Source organism: Dipteris shenzhenensis, chromosome 27 (assembly GCF_047967505.1).
Source record: "Dipteris shenzhenensis isolate YYH24624 ecotype China chromosome 27, Dip_SZ_1.0, whole genome shotgun sequence".
Taxonomy (NCBI): Eukaryota; Viridiplantae; Streptophyta; class Polypodiopsida; order Gleicheniales; family Dipteridaceae; genus Dipteris; species Dipteris shenzhenensis.
This window is the reverse complement of record NC_141622.1, coordinates 3855993-3877537: the sequence shown is the minus strand read 5'-3', so window position 1 is coordinate 3877537 and position 21545 is coordinate 3855993. Positions and strand designations below refer to the sequence as shown.

Here is a 21545-nt window from a genome sequence, read left to right as displayed (position 1 = left end):
GCTAGTCTCCTTCACGGATTCGAGGGGTAAGGGTTGAGGAGGAGGGACAAGGAAGGAGGAGGAAGAGGGAGGAGAGTGGAGGAGGAGGGAGGGAGGAGGAGGAGGAGGAGGAGGAGGGAGGAGGAGGGAGGAGGAGGGAGGAGGAGGACAAGGAGGAGGGAGGAGGAGAAGGAGGAGGGAGGAGGAGGAGGAGGGAGGAAGGAGGAGGAAGGAGGAGGAGGAGAGAGTACAAGGGTAGAGAGTGCAAGGGCTTTCAAATGCTTCAAATAAGGAAGACTACAAAATATGGGGAGTTAGCCCATGTTGAATGTAGTTGTTGGGATGGTAGGATTCATCCAAAGTGCAACCAATCCCCAAATCTCAAAACTAGAGGAATATCAGACTCCTTAGCACGACTGCCAAATCTTAATGTACACAATATGGGTGATCTATGGGAAGAAATCTTATGTGGTTTTATACGCAACCTTGCCTACCTTTTTGGAGTGGCAGCTATGTAAACTATCTCCATATGAAGGAAAAGAAAATTTTCATGAGACAAGGAGTCCTAAAAATGTCAAACATGAGTCATTATGCAACATCTAAAATCCATGATTTAAAAAAGAAAGAAATCAGGTGTTGTAATATGTATTGAGCAATCATGCAAGCGAGGACAATCATGCATAGTCCACATTAAAGCTCCTCTTAGCTGAACATTTCATTGGTTAATTTGCCTTAAGATATCATAGAGTTGAAAGACATCCCATAAATTCAACCCTACCACCAAGGAGCAAGATAAACATCCATATTCTTCACCTTATGTTTCCTTGGGACAATAAGTGCCATCATTGGGTGTCCATTCTTTATATGATTTCATGGAGGAATATGATATTCCACCACTACCATTGGCCAAGTAGACTAGGATGTGGGTTGCGGATTGGTGATTGTATGTATACACACCATCCATTGCCAATCCAAGCCATACATGATGAGGCTAATCCTTGAATCCTAGCCACTTTTTTCCAAGTCTCCATGACTTTTAGATAGCTAGCATCTCTAATGTCCCTTCCATGGAATGGTTATGGCCATGATAGTCCATAAGTTGAGCCAAGTATGTGCATCAAAACATATGTTTTATGTGTGTTAGGATGGACATGCATCATAATATCTTATTAGGTACCTCCAAACATTGCATGTCTTCCATGTAATGTGATTCACTAGTTTGTACAAAATCTAGCATGCTTGTATGTACCTAAAAAAACTATACAATCATTAGAACATGCATGAATTGAGCAATACTCCATTTCCAATGTACTTAATTTTTCATTTTCTCTTTTTATAATGGGATTCTATTTCCCTTTAGAAGCAATTTTTTAGGTAGCCTACTAAGAAAATTTGATAACAACATTTGAAGAAAACTTCATAGTCAAATGCACAAGCAAAAGAATATGATAAAAGAACTTACGAAAGAGGGTCATTACATGTGTTCAACCATCCATGGCTTCTACAAATTTAGAATCAACAACATGTTTGAAAGACAATCCCTCCTCCTCGACCCTTACCCCTCGAATATGCAAAGGATATTAGCTCTCCACTCCTCAACCTTGGACTCCTCCTAAACCCTGCAACCCCCTCTGAACCCTGGAACTCCTAGTGAGCTTTCTCAACCTTATCCCCCTTTTGAACCCTGAAATCCCCTTCTAAACCCTTGAACTCCTGTGGAGGTGAGAGCCTCCATCAATCGTTATGATCAAGCTCTCTTTCTCATCCACACATGCATGAGATCTACTTTCCATGCTTTAGCCTAAACCTCTCTCCGGAACATGACTCGAGGACCTATGCTACAATGAGCAATGACATGGCTGTAGGTGACCAACACCCTTGGAACCTACACTTGGGAGAAACAATGACAACATTTTGGCACCACTGGTGGGGAGGTTATGCTTGAAGTGAAAGCACGGACCACGTGTCCGCATGAAAAAGAACCCCCTTCGAAAAAGCATTCAAGATACATCCCTCAAGGCAAAGGAGTGAAAAAATACTTCCAAATGGTGAAAAGGATAATGTTGACTTACATAATCACATTAATACACTAAGCGCTCAAAATTAGCTCTTAATCCCCCCCACATCTTATAAAAGCAACATCAACCACCCTCACTTCTTTGCCTACACTTTTGCAAGCCACTTCCTTCTCCAAATTCCATTAAGCCTCCATATTTACATCTATCTCTATTTTCCGTCCTCCAACTTTTGTCCACCATTTCCACCACCACCACCACCACTTTTTCCGTCAACCCCCCCTCCACCACCACTTTTTCCATCACCCCCCTTTCCATCTCTATCTCCACCTCCCATCATCTTCCTCCCCACCACCTCCACTTTTTCCGTCTATTCCCCATCTCCCCCAACTCAAGGTAACCATCCTTTCCCCCTCCACCATCTCTCTACCTCTCTCTACAACCCCATCATCCTCCACTCCACCTTCTTTCTACCTCTCTCTATAACCCAATCTCCCTTTTTCCCCCTCCACCTCCCCTTTCCCCCCTCCACCTCCACCCTTGTTCCCCCCCCCTCTCCTCTCCCCCCAACCCACCAACCCAACGCCCCCCCCCTCCACCTCCACCTCCACCACCTCCCCCCCCCTCCCCCCCCACTAGAACCCCCTTCCCCCCCCCTTCCCCCCCCCATCTCCACCTCCACTCCCCCCCCCAACCCTCCTCCCTCCTCCTCCTTTCTCCTCCTCCCCCCCCTCCCCCCCACCTCCTCCCCCCACCCCTCGTCCCCTCCCCCCCTCTCTCCTCCCTCATCCACCACAACCCCCCTCTTACCCCCCCCCAACTCCATCTCCACCTCCACCTCCACCCCCCCAACCTCCTCCCACTCCCCCTCCACCTCCACCTCCTTCCCCCTCCTCTATTGGGCAATACATGCCTCGAGTGCCTCGCATTGGTCAGGCACCTCGCGTCGGTTTCGAGTGCTACGTGCCTCGAGCGTTGCATGCTAGTCAAGCGTTGCATGCTTAGGGCACCGTGCACCGCACTGCTTAGGGCACTACGTCGCATGCCAATGCCTAGAGTGCCGTGCGCCCAAGCCTAGGGTGCTACGCCATGCATCGATTGCCATCGGGCACCACACTAGCCTAGGGTGCTACGCCATGTGTCGATCGCCATCGAGTACCACACTACCACCACTGCCTTACGATAGGCCTTGGTTGCACCGCCAGCCTGCGTCGGGTGTTGGGTTCAGCACCATCGCCTTCACCTCAAACCACCACCCCCCAGCTCCCAAAAAAAAACACTAACCTAACCTTTACCCCAATTTGCTTTCTCACTAACCCTAGATAGATTAGTTAGGTTAGGTTACTATAGCTAGTTCAACTAACTAGAGTTATTTAGGCCCACGATTAAGTTAGAGTAATCACAATTCAATTAGGTTAACTTAACTAACTAGTTAAGTTCTTGTCTAACTGATAGTTACACTAATTGGACTAGGTTAGTCAAGTCAATTGGGTTGGTTTTGTTAATCTCTCTTAGTTAGACTTTAAGTCCATTCACACCCAATTAGGACTCAAGACCCCCCAAAAAAAGGCCTTAAATTAACTCAAATTTAAAGGTTCATAACTTGCTTATTTTGGACCCAAATTGGACCTGGATTTAGCCATAGTTTCACACATGGAAACACCAATTTTCCAGCCCATTCCACACCACTTAGGCATTTATAACACTCACCAATTTGTTCCCCCATGTGGGCCCCTTTTTTGCACTATTTCGCTCATAAGATTCCACTGTGACCTCCGATTGACAATCCGTCTGCACCGGCACATTTCTCTACTCACATGGGACAATCCTAGGCACATTTTTAACATGACGTTCCCTATTGCACTAACGCATCTAATGCATCTCTAACCCCCCTAACATTTTTTATTCCTTCTTTGGGGGCCTGTATCTTGGCCATTTGAAGACCAAATCGCACATAGCACTGATTTTGACTTGGCGATTGCATATTATTTACCATTATTGGGCTACGAAGGTCGAAATTAATTGTGGATTTCAAAGTCAAAAGCACTCACTTGAAAGATACAGTTAAGCATTGTGTATGCACCTTACAAGATGACCTCGCATTACAACTAGGAAATATAGCAATGTGCAAGAAAGAAAAGATCAGAACATACTTAGGAAGAATGAAAATATTATTAGCAAAGTGTAATCCTCATCCGGACCACAAGAACCTCATAGCATGGTTCATCTCTAGCCTTAAAAAATCCATTTGCAAAACAAGGACATGAAAAAAGTTAGCAACTATGCACATTTCAGCAACGCTCATGAAGCTGCAATTGATATTGAGGACGAATGACCGATTCTGACAGCGACAGTGATGGCTATAAATCAAGTCAATGCGACAAGAAATTTTCGAAGAAGAGAAGCACTTCCAACAAAGATCGCACCACTGAGGACAGAGTGGAAGCCATGGCCCTAAGAGTAAAAGATGAAATGGTGCAGGCCATCAAGCAAAAGATGTGTGTCTCTTAGTCACCACAGTACCCACGGAGAGAAAATGTTTGGTGCCCACACTGTATGGCCAACCATACAACCAATGAATGCCCAATCTTGAGGAGCAGACTAAACCTGCCAAAAGTGGCTTAGCCCCCACGGTTGTGGTGTCCCATTTGTAATGTTGCAGGGCATGTAAATACATGTTTCTATAATATGAGGGTAGCACAACCCTAGCCCCAACAATACCAACGGCTGCCAATCCCAGTGTATAGACAACTGACACTAGCACCTAATGCACAAGTGCCACATCTCAACCCACTCCTAGTGAGAACACAAGTGCCTCAACTATTGAGGAATCCCAATCCTCTGCAATATCCATGGGCTCCATCTTGCTCCAGTAGTTCCGGTGCAACAACTCCAACCTAAAGAGTTGAAACCTTACTATGAGTATGAAACAGAATACCCTATGTACTACATGGATGGTGCCAAAGGACTCATCCCGGTGTATGCTAATCAAGTAAGGCCCACCACATATCAAACACCCATCAAGTGTTTTAGTTGTGGAGAAAACCACTGCATAGTAGAATGCCCTCATAAGGGTAACCCCATTACATTCCAACATGTGTGCAGGGAATGCAGAGTTGGGCATGCTTGCATGGACTTCCCACTAAGAACAAGTCCTCAACCAACCACGAAAGTAAAACCTGATGTACCCCTAGGGATGATAAGTATGGAAAATCATAGTGTGGCAACACAAAGTGTGGCATCACAACCAGTCTTGATCATAACAAGAAAACAGAAAGAAGCGGCACAAAAAAAACTCCTTTTCACTCAAAAAGCAAAGAGCCTTCTAGCAAAACAAGCCATGCCAATCCCACAACACAGTGAGACCATTCCTAGCACATCCAAAGAAAGTGCCACCCAAGGAACTAAGGAAGCATACCCCAATGCTGAATTTGAGAAGGCACGTTACCAAGCCTTGAAGCAATGGGTACAATAAGAGCAATAAAAATTTGAGACAAACAGATGGAAGCATTAGAGGCCAGAGCACCAAAAGCACCCAACATTGACACAATGATTGATCCCAACCACTTCCAACGGGTAATAGAGCAACATGCAAAACATCCCCAATTGGATGGCACTACACTAGTAAGCTTGATAAGCTGCCCCATCACGATGCCAATTGGGACCTTACTAAGAAATTTCCCTACAATGTGGGGGAGTTTCAAGGGATGGATCGAATCTTCACAATACTTCCCCCCACCTAAAGAAGAGAAAAAGGTAATTTTAGTAAAATTTGGTGCTAGGGATGACATAAAAAATGTAACCATTCTGCTGGAGCATAAGGCCTTTGGCCAATACCTTGCAAAATACAGTGAAGCCTTAGCAGTCATCTTGGAGGTGTCCCTCATCATTGATGACCATTTGCCCAACCTCAGCTTCAATCCAAATCAACAGTTAGATGCTTAAACAACAAGTCGCCTCTTTCAAAGAGCCATATCTCTTCAAGGGCATTATGTGTGTTCGTTTTTGAAGAAATGGTTGACATGGATTCTTAAAAACTGAGCAAGCAATGTTCATGGATAACAAGGTAAAGATCGACAACAAGCTCGCTCCATCTATCCCTGCCACCATCTTTACCACACTCATTGGGTAAAGACAACCGCAGCATAACATCGTCTACAGACTCAACCATAACCCAAGGATAGGTAATCAAATCAGTCCAGGGGAGTTGTTAACCCTATGGCAACAAGGGCCAGAAGTGCAATCTAGGATGACAACTATGAGAGCATTGTGTGTGTAGACTAGCGGCAAAGCTCCGCTTGTAATATCTTGAGCCTGAAAGATGGTATGATGAATCTTAAAGGATGAGGATAGCCAAAATACTCTCGACAAAAGATTCAATCATGCTTGCAAAAACAAGATCTACAAAGAGAAAGACTAAATGTAGAGAGAGAACGAATAAAAGTCTGAGGTCCCTCCACTTTGTGTAGAGACTCAAAGGTCCCCCCACTTTGTGTAGAGACCCAAAAGGTTCCCCCCAAAAGTGGAGGGATCTTGTCCAAAAGGTCTCCTACAAAAGAGGTCCCACCACGGAGGTTCCTACGGATTGTGTAGAGACCAACATGTATAAATATCTCTCAATGGAATGAAGCTCCGACTCTTTGGGGTTCAGTGTTCAAGCTCACTATTGTGTTCATGTGATTGATCTCCATTGCGTCCATGCTCTCTTACACTATCGTGTTCTAGCATCCCCTTACCCTTGCACTCTCTACTCTTGTACTCTGCCCTCCTCCTCCTTCCTCCTCCTTCCTCCCTCCTTCTCCTCCTCCCTCCTCCTCCTCCTCCTCCTTCGCCTTCCTCCTCCCTCCCTCCTCCTCCTCCAAAGCCTTAGATCCATCGAGCCATTCCCTCTCAACTCGTTGATCACGAAGGATGAGCATAAGGAACGGGTTGTCATAGAAAGTCACTGAGAGGTGTTGAGAGAGAACATGGTCTATGTAGCACAGTCTTTGAACTACTTGGCAAACCATTGGATCCCCCCTAGGTATTGAAGCATAACTTGTTTTTACAAGGCAAGTACCGGGAGGAGTTGACCAAGTTTTTCAAAACAGACGACCAACCTGTGCAGGGCTAAAGGCGACTTGGCTATTGCTGAGTGTAAGTCTCTACAAAAGCAACTCGAGGGAAAAAGGGTAGTTCACGAGGAGCTAGTCCAGGCACACTGTCAGGTGCAACACGTGCATACCAAGCTTCAAACCAACTACAACAATTTGCAATGTAAGGTCGAATGCCTAAAGGACCTCACGAACAAGGCCCATGGCAAAGTTGTATCCATTGTTGCAAAGAACATAAAAATGCAGCTCTCAAAGAACAACAACTACCGAGCAGCTCAAGCGCGAGTCGAGGAATTGGAGCAAGAGAACAAGTGCCTAAGGGAGGGGTCATAGAAGGGCAAGCCTTATGGGAGGAGAACGTGTAATTACAAGCCAATCTAGACAAGTATTAGCAGCTCTATGACTCATTCATATCCTCCAGGTGCCCGATGAACATCCTAACAACCTACCTTGAAGACAACCACTAGACAATGATGGAACTGATGGGGACAAACTGGTGGGCTTAAGCAATCTATTCCAAGCAAGCAAGCAGATACCTCAGCCCAACATTCCTCAGTCAGAGGAGATACTTCACAAATTAAGGGGCCATAAGGGGTCACAACCCAAACTCTTTTGATGTTGCACTTGAATAAAATAATGAGTATCAAAAAGGCAAACAAACAGATTGCAATTTTGATGCGTCCGAGTTTGGCAAAGGTGTCGAATAAGGAGGTGCAAAAGGAGTAGATAGCATATGCTAAAACAATTTTGTTGTGGCTAAGGGTCTCCCCATTGCTGTGGCTACCACAAAAACTTTGCAGCATGCTCTAGCAGGGAGGAGATGCCCATCAATTATCAAGTTTATTGGCATCCAGAAGTAGATGAAGTGTTTACTGCACCCTCCATCCACCAAGAAATTTTGGAGCCTGTACAGCCTGCTATATCAATATATGGTAAGGTGATTCGAGATTTCAACCGTTTTGTAGAGGAGTGCACTCACAAGAAGTACAACATATTCAAGACTAAGTGCGAGTTGATTCTTGCTCAAGTACGATAGTTACCCAAGCCTACCATGGCCGAGTTACCCGTCTACACGTCGATGGCCATGCGGGTTCAATCCTCGAGCATCTGCCTTCGAGCAATGTCTAGTCCATGCCAATTAGTGATGACGACACGGGCAAGGATAGTCAAGGCGAGACGTTAGCCTCGAGTTAGGCTAACTGGTGCATGGTCATCGAGTGTCAACCTCTGTTAGGAGCAAGGAGCGGTGTAGCTAGTCAAGCACCCATTTTTCAGCAAGAGGTGCAATTGATTATAGCAAGTCCACCCATGGGCGAGTAGTGATTGGCACATAGAGCACACACTCAAATAGAAGGTGGTTCTTTAGGTAGAAGTCGAGTTGTAATAGGCAAAGGAAGAGAATGTTATGTCAACCATAATCATGGAAGCCTGAGGCTCAGTTATGGTGAAGTGGGGAATCAGAGGGCTTGACAACACTTGTGGTTAGTTGGGGGCTCAATTGTTTGGGTCTAGGTTTATGTTAAGCCTAGGCATTAGTGAGACATGCAAAAGGGAAACCCATAAGAGGACCTAAATGGCAAAGTCCTTTGAGGGATGCATGGCATCAAGTTGATTGCCATTTGGCAAGTGTTAGGTTCAAGGGAGGCATTTAGGGGGGAGAGCTGATCTTGGAGAGAGAGAGAGAGAGAGAGAGAACACACATGCATGTTTTACTAAGGTAGCTCCTAGGAAGCGGAGACTGGGTGGAGAACTGTGCAGAGGCCATCTTGTATGAGAAAACTCGTATCATTGGTATCAAAGCATTAGGTTTGGGAAAGGAAGAACTTTGAACTATGCCCTCGATTATCATGAACTTTGTACATCAGACCATGATTTTGCTCACAACGACTCCAATAGTTATAATTTCTAGCCTCAAAGTAATCGAGTGAATCTATGATGATCACCTACATTAATACAAAGGTTGCGAGTTGTTGTAACATGCTAAATAGGGAGTTGAACAATAGCATCGCTTGTGGAGGCCTTCATGTGTCGCATCATCGCACATTATCTTGATCCGTTGCATGTTACGGTGTGAGGTCAGAATTTCCTTGTGGAGCCTACAACGATACTAGCATAGCATTTTGAAACTAAATAATAGGCTATAAAACTTTATAGATCAACATCAAAGACCTCAACTTGATTGATTAGCTAGAGAGAAAAAAATGTTCTGGTCACAACTATACGCTCTTGTGATGAGCTCTACGGACACTCATCATAGGAAAAACCAAAGTTAAAGGTATCTGAGTGCTGCCCATGCTTTGTTGAGGCCAAATTCATGTGGGTTAGAGGAAGAGACCATCTTGCCAAGTACCTTCAGCTAGTGCCCAACCAAATAGTTTATACAATCATAATATGGTTACATCTGAGAGAGAGTAGAAGCTAGAGGCATAACTTGAAAAAATCAACAAAGTAGAATCTTTCAACATATCCATCTTGAATTGTGAAAATACAAGCAGATCCTCAAGAAAGGTGATGGCTCACTTATAATGAACCTGCCTATCAATCAAACACATAGACTACATTATAATCACTAAATAGAACATGCTTAGGCTATCGAAGGTTCCTCAAAGAGTCCCATCTTTTTTGTAAGTCACCGATAGCCTATAATATAGAGCTCACGAGGTGACTCCCATCGCAATACCATACGGCAAACCATAAACTACGTAGAAGTGAGCATCAACCTTCGTATAGCACAGTAAGAAGTATTAGAGAGTAAATGAGGACTGACAGTATGCTCATAACAAGGAAGTAGAGAACAAAAGTAGATTTCAAACACCATGATCAGTGGGACGAAGACCCGAACTACATGCAAAGACAATCAAAGAGAATGGCATAAGTTTAGGCTCATGAGCCGCTACACCTAGATGTTAGGGAAGGAATCGGCTATAATGAGCAACAAGTCCAAGGCAAGTCCATTGAGAGAGTGCCAGATGAGTTTGTAGCTACAATTATCGACCATGAACATTCAAGGAAGAAACCACCAGAAACTGGGTAACCCATATAACGATTAGCAGACTCAGTCATAAGCCGTGCGAATATAGTGACGATGATCACACATATACTTGTGAAAAAATAAAACAAATCCCACCTGATTAGGTGGCAAGACTAAGTTGGCTATTTGAAGAAATGATTGAGTAGATGATTTCAATGACAAGGACTTTGAGGAACATCCGGGCAGCATAAAAGAAGGTAGATGGAGTATGCTTGAGGGAAGGGAGGAGGGAAGAGTACGGGAGAAACATAGAGAAGGGATGTAAAGGATCTTTGAATGCCAAGGGAGGAAAGAGAGTCTACTAAAAACTTGCAACCATATGGAGGAAGGATATTTGGACGTAAAATAGGGACTATAAAGGAGATGAAGGTATGGACGAGGCTAGCTTTCAAGGAAGGGAAGACTTGCATGGAGGTGTAGGAAAGCCCAACAAAGAGCACGCCAAGCAATAATTTGACACTTTCTCCCCCTCACAGTCCTCTGAAGAGGATACCGGCTAGTTATGAGAGGGAGGAGTTGTATACTAAGCCTTAATACAAATGACCCTCTATCCCTAGATCTTGTAGGCTATTGTAACCATGTCGGCCAAAAGGGTGTGGCTAGTATCTACCAGCCATGTGACATTTGCGGTGGGTACTACCCACTACTTTTACAACCATTCGCACCTAGTTGTTAGAGGGGTAGGTGCCATTACATTGTATATGATCCTATTGACATATATGACCTTTGCAGATCTTATGTTCACTATCATTAACATCCATTTAAGGCTTTTGAAAGTAGCCAAGGCCCTTGATGTTTTTCGCAATGTTGATGCTTATAATCAAGTCATATGTTTCTTATGGGAGTGACAGAAGGTTGGCAAGGGTTTCTAGCAATGGTTCGGTGATTCACTACTACCTCATGAATCTTCTTTCCCCCGGTTGGCAAGGGTTTCTAGCAATGGTTTGGTGATTCACTACTACCTCATGAAGCTTCTTTCCCTTGTCGAGTCTCTTAGGAGTGCACTGTTAAGAAACCCTATATATGACATGCAGTCAAGGGGTATTTTAAAAACTCCCCGTCTGTAAATTTTGCATGGATAAAAAGACCCCTTTTTCTATATGAACTTGGTTTTTTCCCAAAAATTAATTAAAAATTCCCTTATGTAAATACATTTTTGTAAATTTACCTTAAATTTTGGAATCTAAAAACCCCTCCATTTGAATCCATGTGGTATACTTACATATTTTTAGTTGAACCCCTCGGGGTCGAGTCATAGTTTTTAGCACCATGCTTACTTAGCTTTGAGGGGAATGAATAAGGAGACTAGATGATCCACAAATTTGGGCTCCATTGCTTCCCACCTGGTCCATTGCAAGCATGGTCTATTCTCAAGTCCCCAATGCGATCATCAAAGGTGGTTGGAATTTGGGCTCCAAGTCAATGAGTCCTCCATTGGGGATACCTGGACTATTTTCTTGTTCGTGCATCTCTTTGATTTGTTTTTTCTCAGCTTCACACATAGCTCCTTCTCGATGTGCTTCATCAATTTTGTGAATGGCTACTGCTCATTGCTTGATGGCCTTTTCCACCTTGGCTTTCCCTAGCTTTTTTATCCTCAAAGGATACACATGTTGCTTGAGCAATTTGTTCTCTTCGTCTAGTTTTTGCACCCTATATTTGGCAAGTCCAGGTGGTAGAAAACTCTCCACCACATAGCACATTAGGTTCATTGTTTGCAAAACCTTTAGAGAACAAGCATCATAGTATGGGAGAGCTCCCCTTATGCACATGTAGTTCCCTCAATTATTGGAAGGGGGTCATGGGAACTTTTTAGGGGATCCATTTGTTCATGGGGTATAGCATTGTTGCATGAGTTTTGGCTTCTAGTCACACCCTCCGATGGGCCTATCTTCGTGGTGTAGGTTGATTATTCAAGCTTGGCTAGTCAATCTTCCTTATATTTTGTATTTGTCTATGAGACCCATTCTTTAGCTTGTGTTGCCTCTTTACATCATTGTTTTTTCCACCTCAGTTTGGCTAGTGGGGTGGCCTTTCATTTGTTTTTGTTGTTTCTTAGAACAATGCGTCCAAGACATTAGTTGGCAGCAATGGTGGCTAACTCTTGATTTCCTTCGCGCTTCTTACCAACAAATAGAGTTGTGTGACCATGACATTCATAGGTGCCAATATTAGCAATATAGCTAAGACTCAATCTCATGTGGGAATTCTCATGGATGGTGATGTTTATAGATAAGACTCAATTGATCTCATTAAGAATTTCTCAAGGATGGCCATGTTATGGATGTAAAGCAATTGCCAAAAAATTTCACGACATGGAAGTTAAGGCTTTTTATACAATTTATTAATGAAAATAGGCCCAACAAGTGGCATCCTTAGAGAGAAAACTCAATAATTTTGCATCTTCTTCGAGTGGTTGATGAAGCTCATGTGGTCATCTTTGGGTAAATGTGGTGAAATCTTTGGGCATGCCCTTCTTGATATGGTTACTAAACTACAACCTAGTTAATTGTGGACACTTTGAAGAGATCAAATGTGAGTTGGAGCTTCCCTTTGTTAGCCTAGCTTGTTTTAGACATTTATATGTGCTAATAGTACCAATATAGCTAAGACTCTTGATTTTCATGTAGGGCTTCTCAAGAATGGTAATGTTTATGGATGTAAAGCAATTGATTCTCCCTCCCCCCCCCCCATCAAGTTAAGTCTTTTATATGATTTATTAACAATGAAGATAGGACCAACAAAGTGTTTATCATGTTCCATTGCAAATCATCTACCATGGTGTCTTTGGGCTGTCTCGAAGAGGCATGAGTGCATTTATTATCTTGATGGGCGATTTGCTTGCCATGGTAAAGCCCATCTTAGCATGACAACATGTGAATATCTACATTTAATTGTTGCATATAAGAATTGATTAAATTGTCCCTTAATTAAAAGTCATATTTTGAAGCATTTTGTATATATAGAGAACTCAATAGGTAGGAGCATGGAGGCTTGTTAATATAATTGTAGCATGAAGGCTTGTTAATATAACTAAATCTTAATGGAATAATCTTCTCTTGCACTTCACAATTAGCAAGTGCAACTAAATAAAGAGTTGATGTGGGTTTTAAATTAGAAGCCTAATTAAAACCTCCAAGTGATAGTAGAGGCAAAAAAAAGGCAACACCAAAGTAGTGATTATAGAGGCAAAGAAAATGTCATATCAAATAGGCATTTATGGGAGTGTGTCCCATAAAACAAAAACTTTCCCAAGAAGGAAATTTTGTGGGACTAATGTTTTTTATGCTTGCTTCATTGTTGGTGGAGAAAGTTAATATAAAAAACTAATGTTGGTCTTTGAATCACAATGTAAAGGTTACCTTTCTTAGATGGGATGATAAAAATATGTTTACAATCACTTCTTGGGTGTTGCTCTACGAGACACATACTTGCTTTGAAAACAACAAAATCATGTAGGATTGAGTAGCATTTGGAAAAGTAATGATCTATTTTTTTGAGCATTTTCACCACATATGGAATTATATTCTTCAATATTATTGGTTATCACACGAAAGTAGCATTGTGTATAGTACTAGTATACACATACTTTAGGTCGTAGGGGGAGTTGGTAACTCTATCATGCTTACTTTTGGAGATGAGGTAAATAAAAATGAGAGGGGTCTCATTTGAAGGGGGAAAGCTAAGGATGCTTTATGCAAAGACATTGTTAAATAAAGGAAAAGTGGGATAAGTTTTCTGCACTTCTTTCTTTTAAAAACCTCTCAAGTAGATGCCCACTACGTTGAAAAATCATGTATTTGTAAAAGATGAGGAACTGTAGAGTTGATTAACCTAAGATGAGATCAAAGCATTTTGAAAAATTAAAGCAACAGGTGAGGCATTGAAGCTTCTAGAGCTTCTTGGGCCGAATTCTCCAGAAGCCGTGGGAGTTCAAGGGAGGTCTATAAATATAATACGCTGCTGGCCTTCTATAGCTACCCCTGCTAGTCGAAGCTACGCCTGGTTGCAAACATTCTAGGAAGCAACAATCGGATGGAGCGAAAGGGGGGTAGGTCCACGATTGTGGAGGTGAGAGGGGGTTACACACATGGAGGTGAGGCTCATGAGGAGAAAGCTGGAGCAAGAGCCTATAGGATGCGCAAGTGCAAAGGTGATGGAGGATGAAGGAGGGGAGAGGAGTGGGGAGCTAGGATTTGGAGGCAAAAATTGAGAAGTTGTGAGGAAGGGAAGCGAGAGGAGGGAGATGAGATAACGCTAGAGCTTACAAATAAGGTGAAATTGGAGGAGAGAGATAAGCGGGACATGGTGCAAAGTCCTGCAAATAAACGAGTCCTTCTCTCTCGCCTTCCTTCGTCAGTATGAGCTCCCCTCTCTCGCTTTCCTCCCTTAGTGTCCCCACCCATTTAATGCTATGGGATATTTCTTAAGAGTGCGATGCAATTGATGCGAGTTCAAAAGGATGCACGGATTAGCTGGTCTAATTTTTTGATTTTTAGCTACCTCTCTTTTTATATTTTTTGATTCAAATGAAAGTTGAGGTAGGAAGTGTTGAGATGTTTCGCTTATGGAATGTGGTGCTGGAGAGGACCCTTCACACAGTCAGCCACACTGAATGTGGGTGGTAAGTTTTGGGGGGTGGTTGATTGTCCTTGGGAAATTTAAGGAAGGAGGGGTGATAGGGAGGGGGGCGGTTGGGTAAAGCTTTAAGGGCAGAGGACGTGCCGGGCAAACATGGGCCACGTAGGAGCCACGCAGGCGTTCTCGCAGATTTTATTTTAAAAAAAGAGATTGGGGGATGATGCGGATATTGCGGTAGGCAGGTGGAACCAACACAAACACTCCTCGAAAACTATAAACCAAAATTAATGAAAGAAATGTAAAAAAAGGGGACAAGAAACACGAAAAAGGAGGGTGAGTCGTAGTTGTTTTCTTCTTCTTAAGATGTTCATGGTGAATTCATTGCTTTCTCTTTTCCGTCTCTGTGTGTCTGTGCCATACAGCCCCCCAGCCCCTCTCTCTCTCTCTCCTCCGTGCTGCTGCTGCTTGCCTTGCCTTGCCTATGCTGCTTGCCATCCTCCATAGCTGTCCCAGTTGTTGCAGTTTGTTCTAATTCCCGTTGCCTGCCCTTGGATCCTGGTGCATTATTCCCCTTTCCGCTTGCCTGCTTGCTTGCTTCACACCATGGATTAAGCACCTCGCCCAGCAGCTCCCTCCATCCATGGCTGGTGGTGTGGATGCTGCTGCTCCCCCGCCCCCCCAGCTGCGCGTGCCTTCTTGCATTATTGCCCGTGTCACCTCTTCTTTCTGCACTTGATCGCCATGGCTACCTCCCCACTCCCCCTCTCCGTTACTAGCGCCGATCCGTTCCTGCTGGCCTCTTTCCCCCCTTCTTCTTCTTCTGTAAACCTTCTCTCCTCCAGTAGTCTCGCAGACGTGCCATCCAGCAATGTGGGCGTTTTTGAACCGGACTCTGGCCTTGTAGCTCTCGCTGCGATGCCGCAGTCGCCGTTTGCTCCCGCATCTGCTCTCCCTCCCTTGGAATTCAACGCTCCACAGCAGCTGGGAGCTGTCGGCGACCTCATCTTGCACCAACGACAGCTGAGCACTCCCACGATGCATCCCAATCTGGTGAGCACTCTCAAATCCATCATTTCTCCGTCGTCGACCTCTCAGTCTTTGCATCAGCAGGTCGAGCTGCAGCAGCAAGAACAGGCAGCTCTGGCGGAGGCGCTCTCGGAACGCTACGAAGCCAAGTGCTCCAACCAAGCCTCGATCGCTAGTGGTGTCGACGACCCGGCCTCCGCATTGGCTCTCCACGAGCTACAAAATATGTACACGGCAGCGTCATGTAAGCAACAACCCGACGATCAGTCACAAGCGGCGATTGTGCCGGTAGACTGGATTCAGAACAGGCGTCCCTTCCGGTGTGACTTCCCCAGTTGCAACAAGACTTTCAAGAATCCGCAAACTCTCAAGATGCATCACAAGACACATTACAGCGAAGACAGTGCCTATCGCAAAGGAGGAGTCCACTCCCTAGCGACTTTTCCTCCATCGTGCAAGGCGGGGCACAACAAGAAGATTCCGTCCAAGTGTCCGATATGCAAGCGCACCTTTGTAGGGTTGTACGAGCTAAGGAGGCATTTCGGGCGGAAGCACTCGGAGGGGGAGAAGTCGCATGGCTGCAAGAAATGTGGCAAGAAGTTCTACATCGAGGTGGATCTGAGAGACCATGAGAAGCTGTGCGGCGAGCCGTTGGAGTGTAAGTGTGGTATGAAGTTTGCTTTCAAATGCAATCTGGTTGCACACAAGAAAACCCATCCGGACTGTCAAGATTCCAGCGAGGAAGGGGGAGGAGGAGGAGCTACTCGTAGCAGCAAAATCGCCTCCCCGCCGCCAGCACCTCTTCATCACCACCACCGTCCAGCAGCAGCTGCCTTCTTGCCTCTCAGCCAACCGCCTGCTACCTGCGCACTCGGTGCAAATTTCCATTCCCCCTCCCTCCTTAAACCCTTCTCAAGGGAAACTTTCATGGCCTCAGTACCCGGGATCTTACACCCTGATGTCAAAGCCGAAGAAGGAGCCTTTCCTCGCTTCTCATCGGCGATTCTGGGGGTCGGTCCGATGGTCTGAACAGATATCCTGAGTAGGCTTGTAATCGAGATGCTGTACATTCCTACTTGGCCTCTGCTTTGTGTGTGTTTTATGTTTCATGTGTGAGATATAAACTGTCCTCCTCCTTTTCTATTCTTCTGCTTGCAGGACAACGAGGTTGCAGCTGTGATTTTTCTGGTAAATAACTTCTTCCCAGTTGCTTGCTTGGGGTTCTTCAACTGCGGGGCTGCAGCTGTAGCTTTGTCAGAGAATTCTTCGTCCGATCTGCTTCCAATGTGGATGACATGGCTTTCAATGTAACCATCCTGTCGTAATTTTTTCATCACCTGCTTCGGTGGAGCAGTTGAAGACCAATCTTGCTCATGTTTACATCGGTTAAATCGTGGATTTGCTTTTGGCCTAGCCCAGTGTCAGCCCCACTATCTTTGTGCCCTAGCGTGATGATTCTTTCAAAGTTTAGAGTAGAAGAAATCTCTGAAGATTCCCCCTTTGTCTCGACTCTCGTGCTATGGATGCAGAAACTTTACCAGCACTATCACCTTCATCCGCAGCACGCACCTTTTCTTGAGTTTGCAGGGCTTATTGAGGCCTTTCTTTGTCAATCCTATAACAATGCTTGTTGTTATGGCTGGAGTTTGCTTCTGTGTCAGTTGAGCTTTCCATCTCTTGTGAACTGCAGGTAATGAGCTTGCTTGCCGATAGTCGAGTGATGGATGCTCTTATTGAACACAACAATGTATTTTTGTACATGACGTGACCGTAATAGACTCAGTGGTGTGTAACAGGCAGTGGTTTTCACACATACACATCTTACTCATGTTCGATAATGTGGTCATCTTCGGTGAAGGGAATCGTGCATTTCAAAGGATGCCCTCCTTCAGCTAAACCGTGGAAGAATGTAGATTCCCGTTTCACATCTACAAGGTGATCTTTTATAATAAGAGGAATGTTACCGTCGAGGTGCTCTTGAAGCCACATTGACTTGGTATCTCATGTCCAGGGCTACTAGCTTGGAATGTCTATTAACACAATTAAGCTCTGTTCTGAGTCAAATACCCTGCAACAAGCATTCTCTTTATTGCATGCAACTGCCTTCGTATATGATGTAAAGAGGGTTTGCTTGGGAGTCGTTGTGAGAGAGAAAATGCAGTTACTTAAATTGGAATGAGCGCTCCCCCATTCCCCATCCTTCTGTCTATCCCCATTCTCTTCTTCTGATGCGATTTCCTCTCCTCCTTCCCTCCGTGGCCATATGCTGAACATGGCTTCTGTGATACGGGTGCTTCAATTGATATACCCCGTATCTTAGTTGATATATATAAAGCATCTTAGTGCCTTGTTTTGTCTTCAAGTTCATCGAGAAGACCTAAATCATAGGAATGTGCAGGCCTTTTCGTTTACGATATTAACTAACGACAATTTTTGAAATATGCACCCAGTAATTCTTCTAAATCTTACCAGATGACATAAATTATATGAATGTGACAGGCCTTTTTGTTCACGATAGCAACTAACGATGATGCCCATCTAACGATGATGCTGACAATTCTTGAAATATGCACACTAAGGAATGTGGGTTACGGCGAGAAATTTAAGGTCTCTTCTTCGTAAAAGTCAAGCTTACAAAAAGGCTAGAGAATCTCCTTTAGCGTTGCATTATTTTATTTCCTGTGCGATTAGAGGGAGAGGTCGCTAGCTGTACCGGTAACAGTCCCGCGCAGGCAGCAAAATATTGATTGAAAGGACAGGGTAGACGACTCAACACATGAGGATCTAAGGATACTGGGTCTATCTATTAATCTAAAAAGATAAGAAGAGAAAGCAGCTACGACCATGGAGGAATATACGCCTCTTGGATTGCACATTAATTCCTTAAGGTGTTCGGCGTCTGCACATGTCTCGACTGTTCTTCTTCCCATGCATAGAGCTATATTTTGCAAGGATGCTTCCCCCTTCCCCACGTCCATTCTAAAACTCTGCTTGACTGATGGAACTTTAGATGCCGAACACACTCATCAATTATCTTCTAAGTTTCTAGTAAATATATAACATGATCTTATCATCTACGTTCAAACGAACCACGTATCCATCACTTCTTTTTTAAAACGAGTAGCATGACTTGTCTATGACGGCTAGAGTCCCGCATCGTTGGGTCTCAAAATTGGGATCATAGGTTGCAAATTTAATGTTTTACTCATAAATCTCAAACTTTGAGAAATTTTCAAATCGAATCTCAATTAAGAGTTTTTAGTTGGTAGAAATCAATCTCTCTATCTCTCCCCCCCCCCCACCCCCAAATGTAATTGATTGGCTATTCAACATTGGTATGCTTTTTAATAAAAGTTTTGGGATTTGATACATAGCAAGGCCTTTATTTATAATGTGATTTGAATTAAAGGCATCAACTTTAATAAATAATTCCATTAATTAACTTAAATTGATTTTCAATTGAAGGTATAAATACAATATGTAGATTAGAAGAACCTTGTTTTTCAAGAAGAGTTGTATGTGGAAGCATGCATCCTCATGTATGTGTGTGTGTGTATATAATATATTATAATATAATTTAACATATATGATAAAATATTATATTATATTATATTATACTAAAAATATTAAATATCTTATTAATATAGTGTGTATGTGTGTTACTTTATTTTTTATCTATATACATATATATTATATATATAATAGTGTAAATAATATATTATTTAATATATATTATAATATGTTATATTATATTATATTGTATTATATATATAATATATATATACCTCTCTCTCTCTCTCTCTCTCTCTCTCTCTCTCTCTCTCTTAGAAAGATATACCTCGACATAACCATCATCAAAGCTTGCTACCTCAGCATTCGTAGCCTAGTTGTGAGGATGGAAGGGTAGCTTGGTGGAGTCACTTATCTAGTTGGTCATTTTGAAATGTGGGAGGAAATTTTGCAAGGTGACGAAGGAGGCAGTGATTTCAAAATGAAAGGGGAGGCATGCCACATAAAGGGCCTAAGGCATGCAAGGAAGGGTGGTGCCATTTCTCACAACATGGCTCATTCTCTCTCTCTCTCTCTCTCTCTCTCTCTCTCTCTCTCTCTCCCCTTTTCTCACAGACTAAAGCGTTGCTTTTTGACTCCTTGGTTTGCCCAGTAGGGATGCATGGTAGTCCATGCTGGGGGCTAGACTTGTCGGATATAGAGTGGGCCATGGTGGAGTGGATGATCCGTGGTAAGCCATCCGTTCCTCACTAGATCATTCGGGCAGAGTTTGGGTCACCCCCATTACAGCTAGATGTTGCATTTTAGGTCATTACGTATCTGTACCGAGTTAGGGAGTATGGGGATTACACCTCTAGGCGTAGTAGGATACCATGGATAGCACTATCCTCTTCTATGGTACTTGCAGCAGGGGGAGACCAGGGGTGCTGGTATGCACGCACAAAGAGATGGTTTGCGGGACTAGGGCTCCACATGGACAGACCACCTCCATTCTAGTACAGCATGGATGCTCCGTTCTCTTTCCTCCTATCATACGAGGTCAACCAGGTTATCCGTGAGTATCTACTACAACTAAACACATTCTGGACTTGGTTGGGCCTGAGTGATCTTCCAATGAAGCTTTGCTTCTATAGAGATCACTTCTTACTTTTGGGTCTCTTCACACACATTTCGTATTGAGAGCGGCAGAGCAAAGCGGTTACCCAAGGAGCGGTTACCCAAGGAGAGGCGCATATGCACACTGTGTGACATGTAGGAGGTTGAGACAGAGGAGCATTTCATCTTCAGGTGTCCTGTTTACTATGAGATCCAATTGCATTTCTACTGCTTCAAAGATAGTTATGGGGTTTGGCCCGTTTCCTCTCCTACCCAGAGCAGTGGTGTTTGGTTGGTTTCATTCATGAGGTGCTTAAACATTGCAAGAGGATACTCCGAACACGAAGATAGGAGCAAACTTATTCCTCAACTGATACCTCTCAGATCTCTCTCACGGAGTTCTTTCAACCAGATCACATAGAACCCCATGGGACGAGACCTCGACATGACTGTGACCCGGAGCCTATGACCTGACAGCTCAGACAAAGGGTTGACACAGATCGTACTTGGGGACATCCCCTCCTTGTTTAGGGTCAGAGCCCACCGGCCAATGGGGGTCATAATGGCCTTGGTTAGATGCAGAGCTACAACCAGGAGACGTAACAGGATTGCACCCTTGAGGGGCCGACAACCCTCTATTGCTAACCTCATGCCTCCACTGCCTCATCCATCTTGATGTACTGCTGATGATGATGATTATGATGATGTCGATGATGCTGCTGAGATTGAGATATATAGTCGACTATCGACATGACTATGTTGTACTTAGGACTTAGTACTGCCATTTTGCAATTTTTGCATTCTGCAGTGGTGTGGATGCTTGTTTAGTAGCTCCACTACCATAGCTCATTGTATCAAAATTTTCATAGTCTCATAGACCCATCGGTCTTCCGACTTTAATAAACTTGATTTCTCTCTCTCTCCCCTTCTTCTTTTCTCTCTTCTCTCTCTCTCTCTCTCTCTCTCTCACACACACACACACAGACACACACACACACACACACACACACACACACACACACACACACACATGCACACACACACACACACACACATTTGGCAAAAAGTCTCTCTCTCTCTCTCTTGCTCGCTCACACACACACACACACACACACACACACACACACACATATAGTTGTGAGGATGGAAGGGCAGCCTGGTGGAGTCACTTATCGGGTTGGTCATTTTGAAATGTGCGAGGAAATTTTGCAAGGT

The 21545-nt window shown here is 43.9% G+C and overlaps 1 protein-coding gene across 1 annotated transcript; it reads left to right on the top strand.

Annotated features, from left to right (window-relative positions):
• Nucleotides 1-15055: 15055 nt before the first annotated feature.
• On the top strand, nucleotides 15056-17917 carry LOC147883753 (uncharacterized). The gene is made up of 2 exons (XM_087398832.1): nucleotides 15056-16913; nucleotides 17416-17917. Exon 1 carries the CDS (start codon nucleotides 15441-15443, stop codon nucleotides 16752-16754), a length of 1314 nt encoding a protein of 437 aa, XP_087254958.1. The 5' UTR covers nucleotides 15056-15440; the 3' UTR covers nucleotides 16755-16913; nucleotides 17416-17917.
• Nucleotides 17918-21545: the final 3628 nt, after the last annotated feature.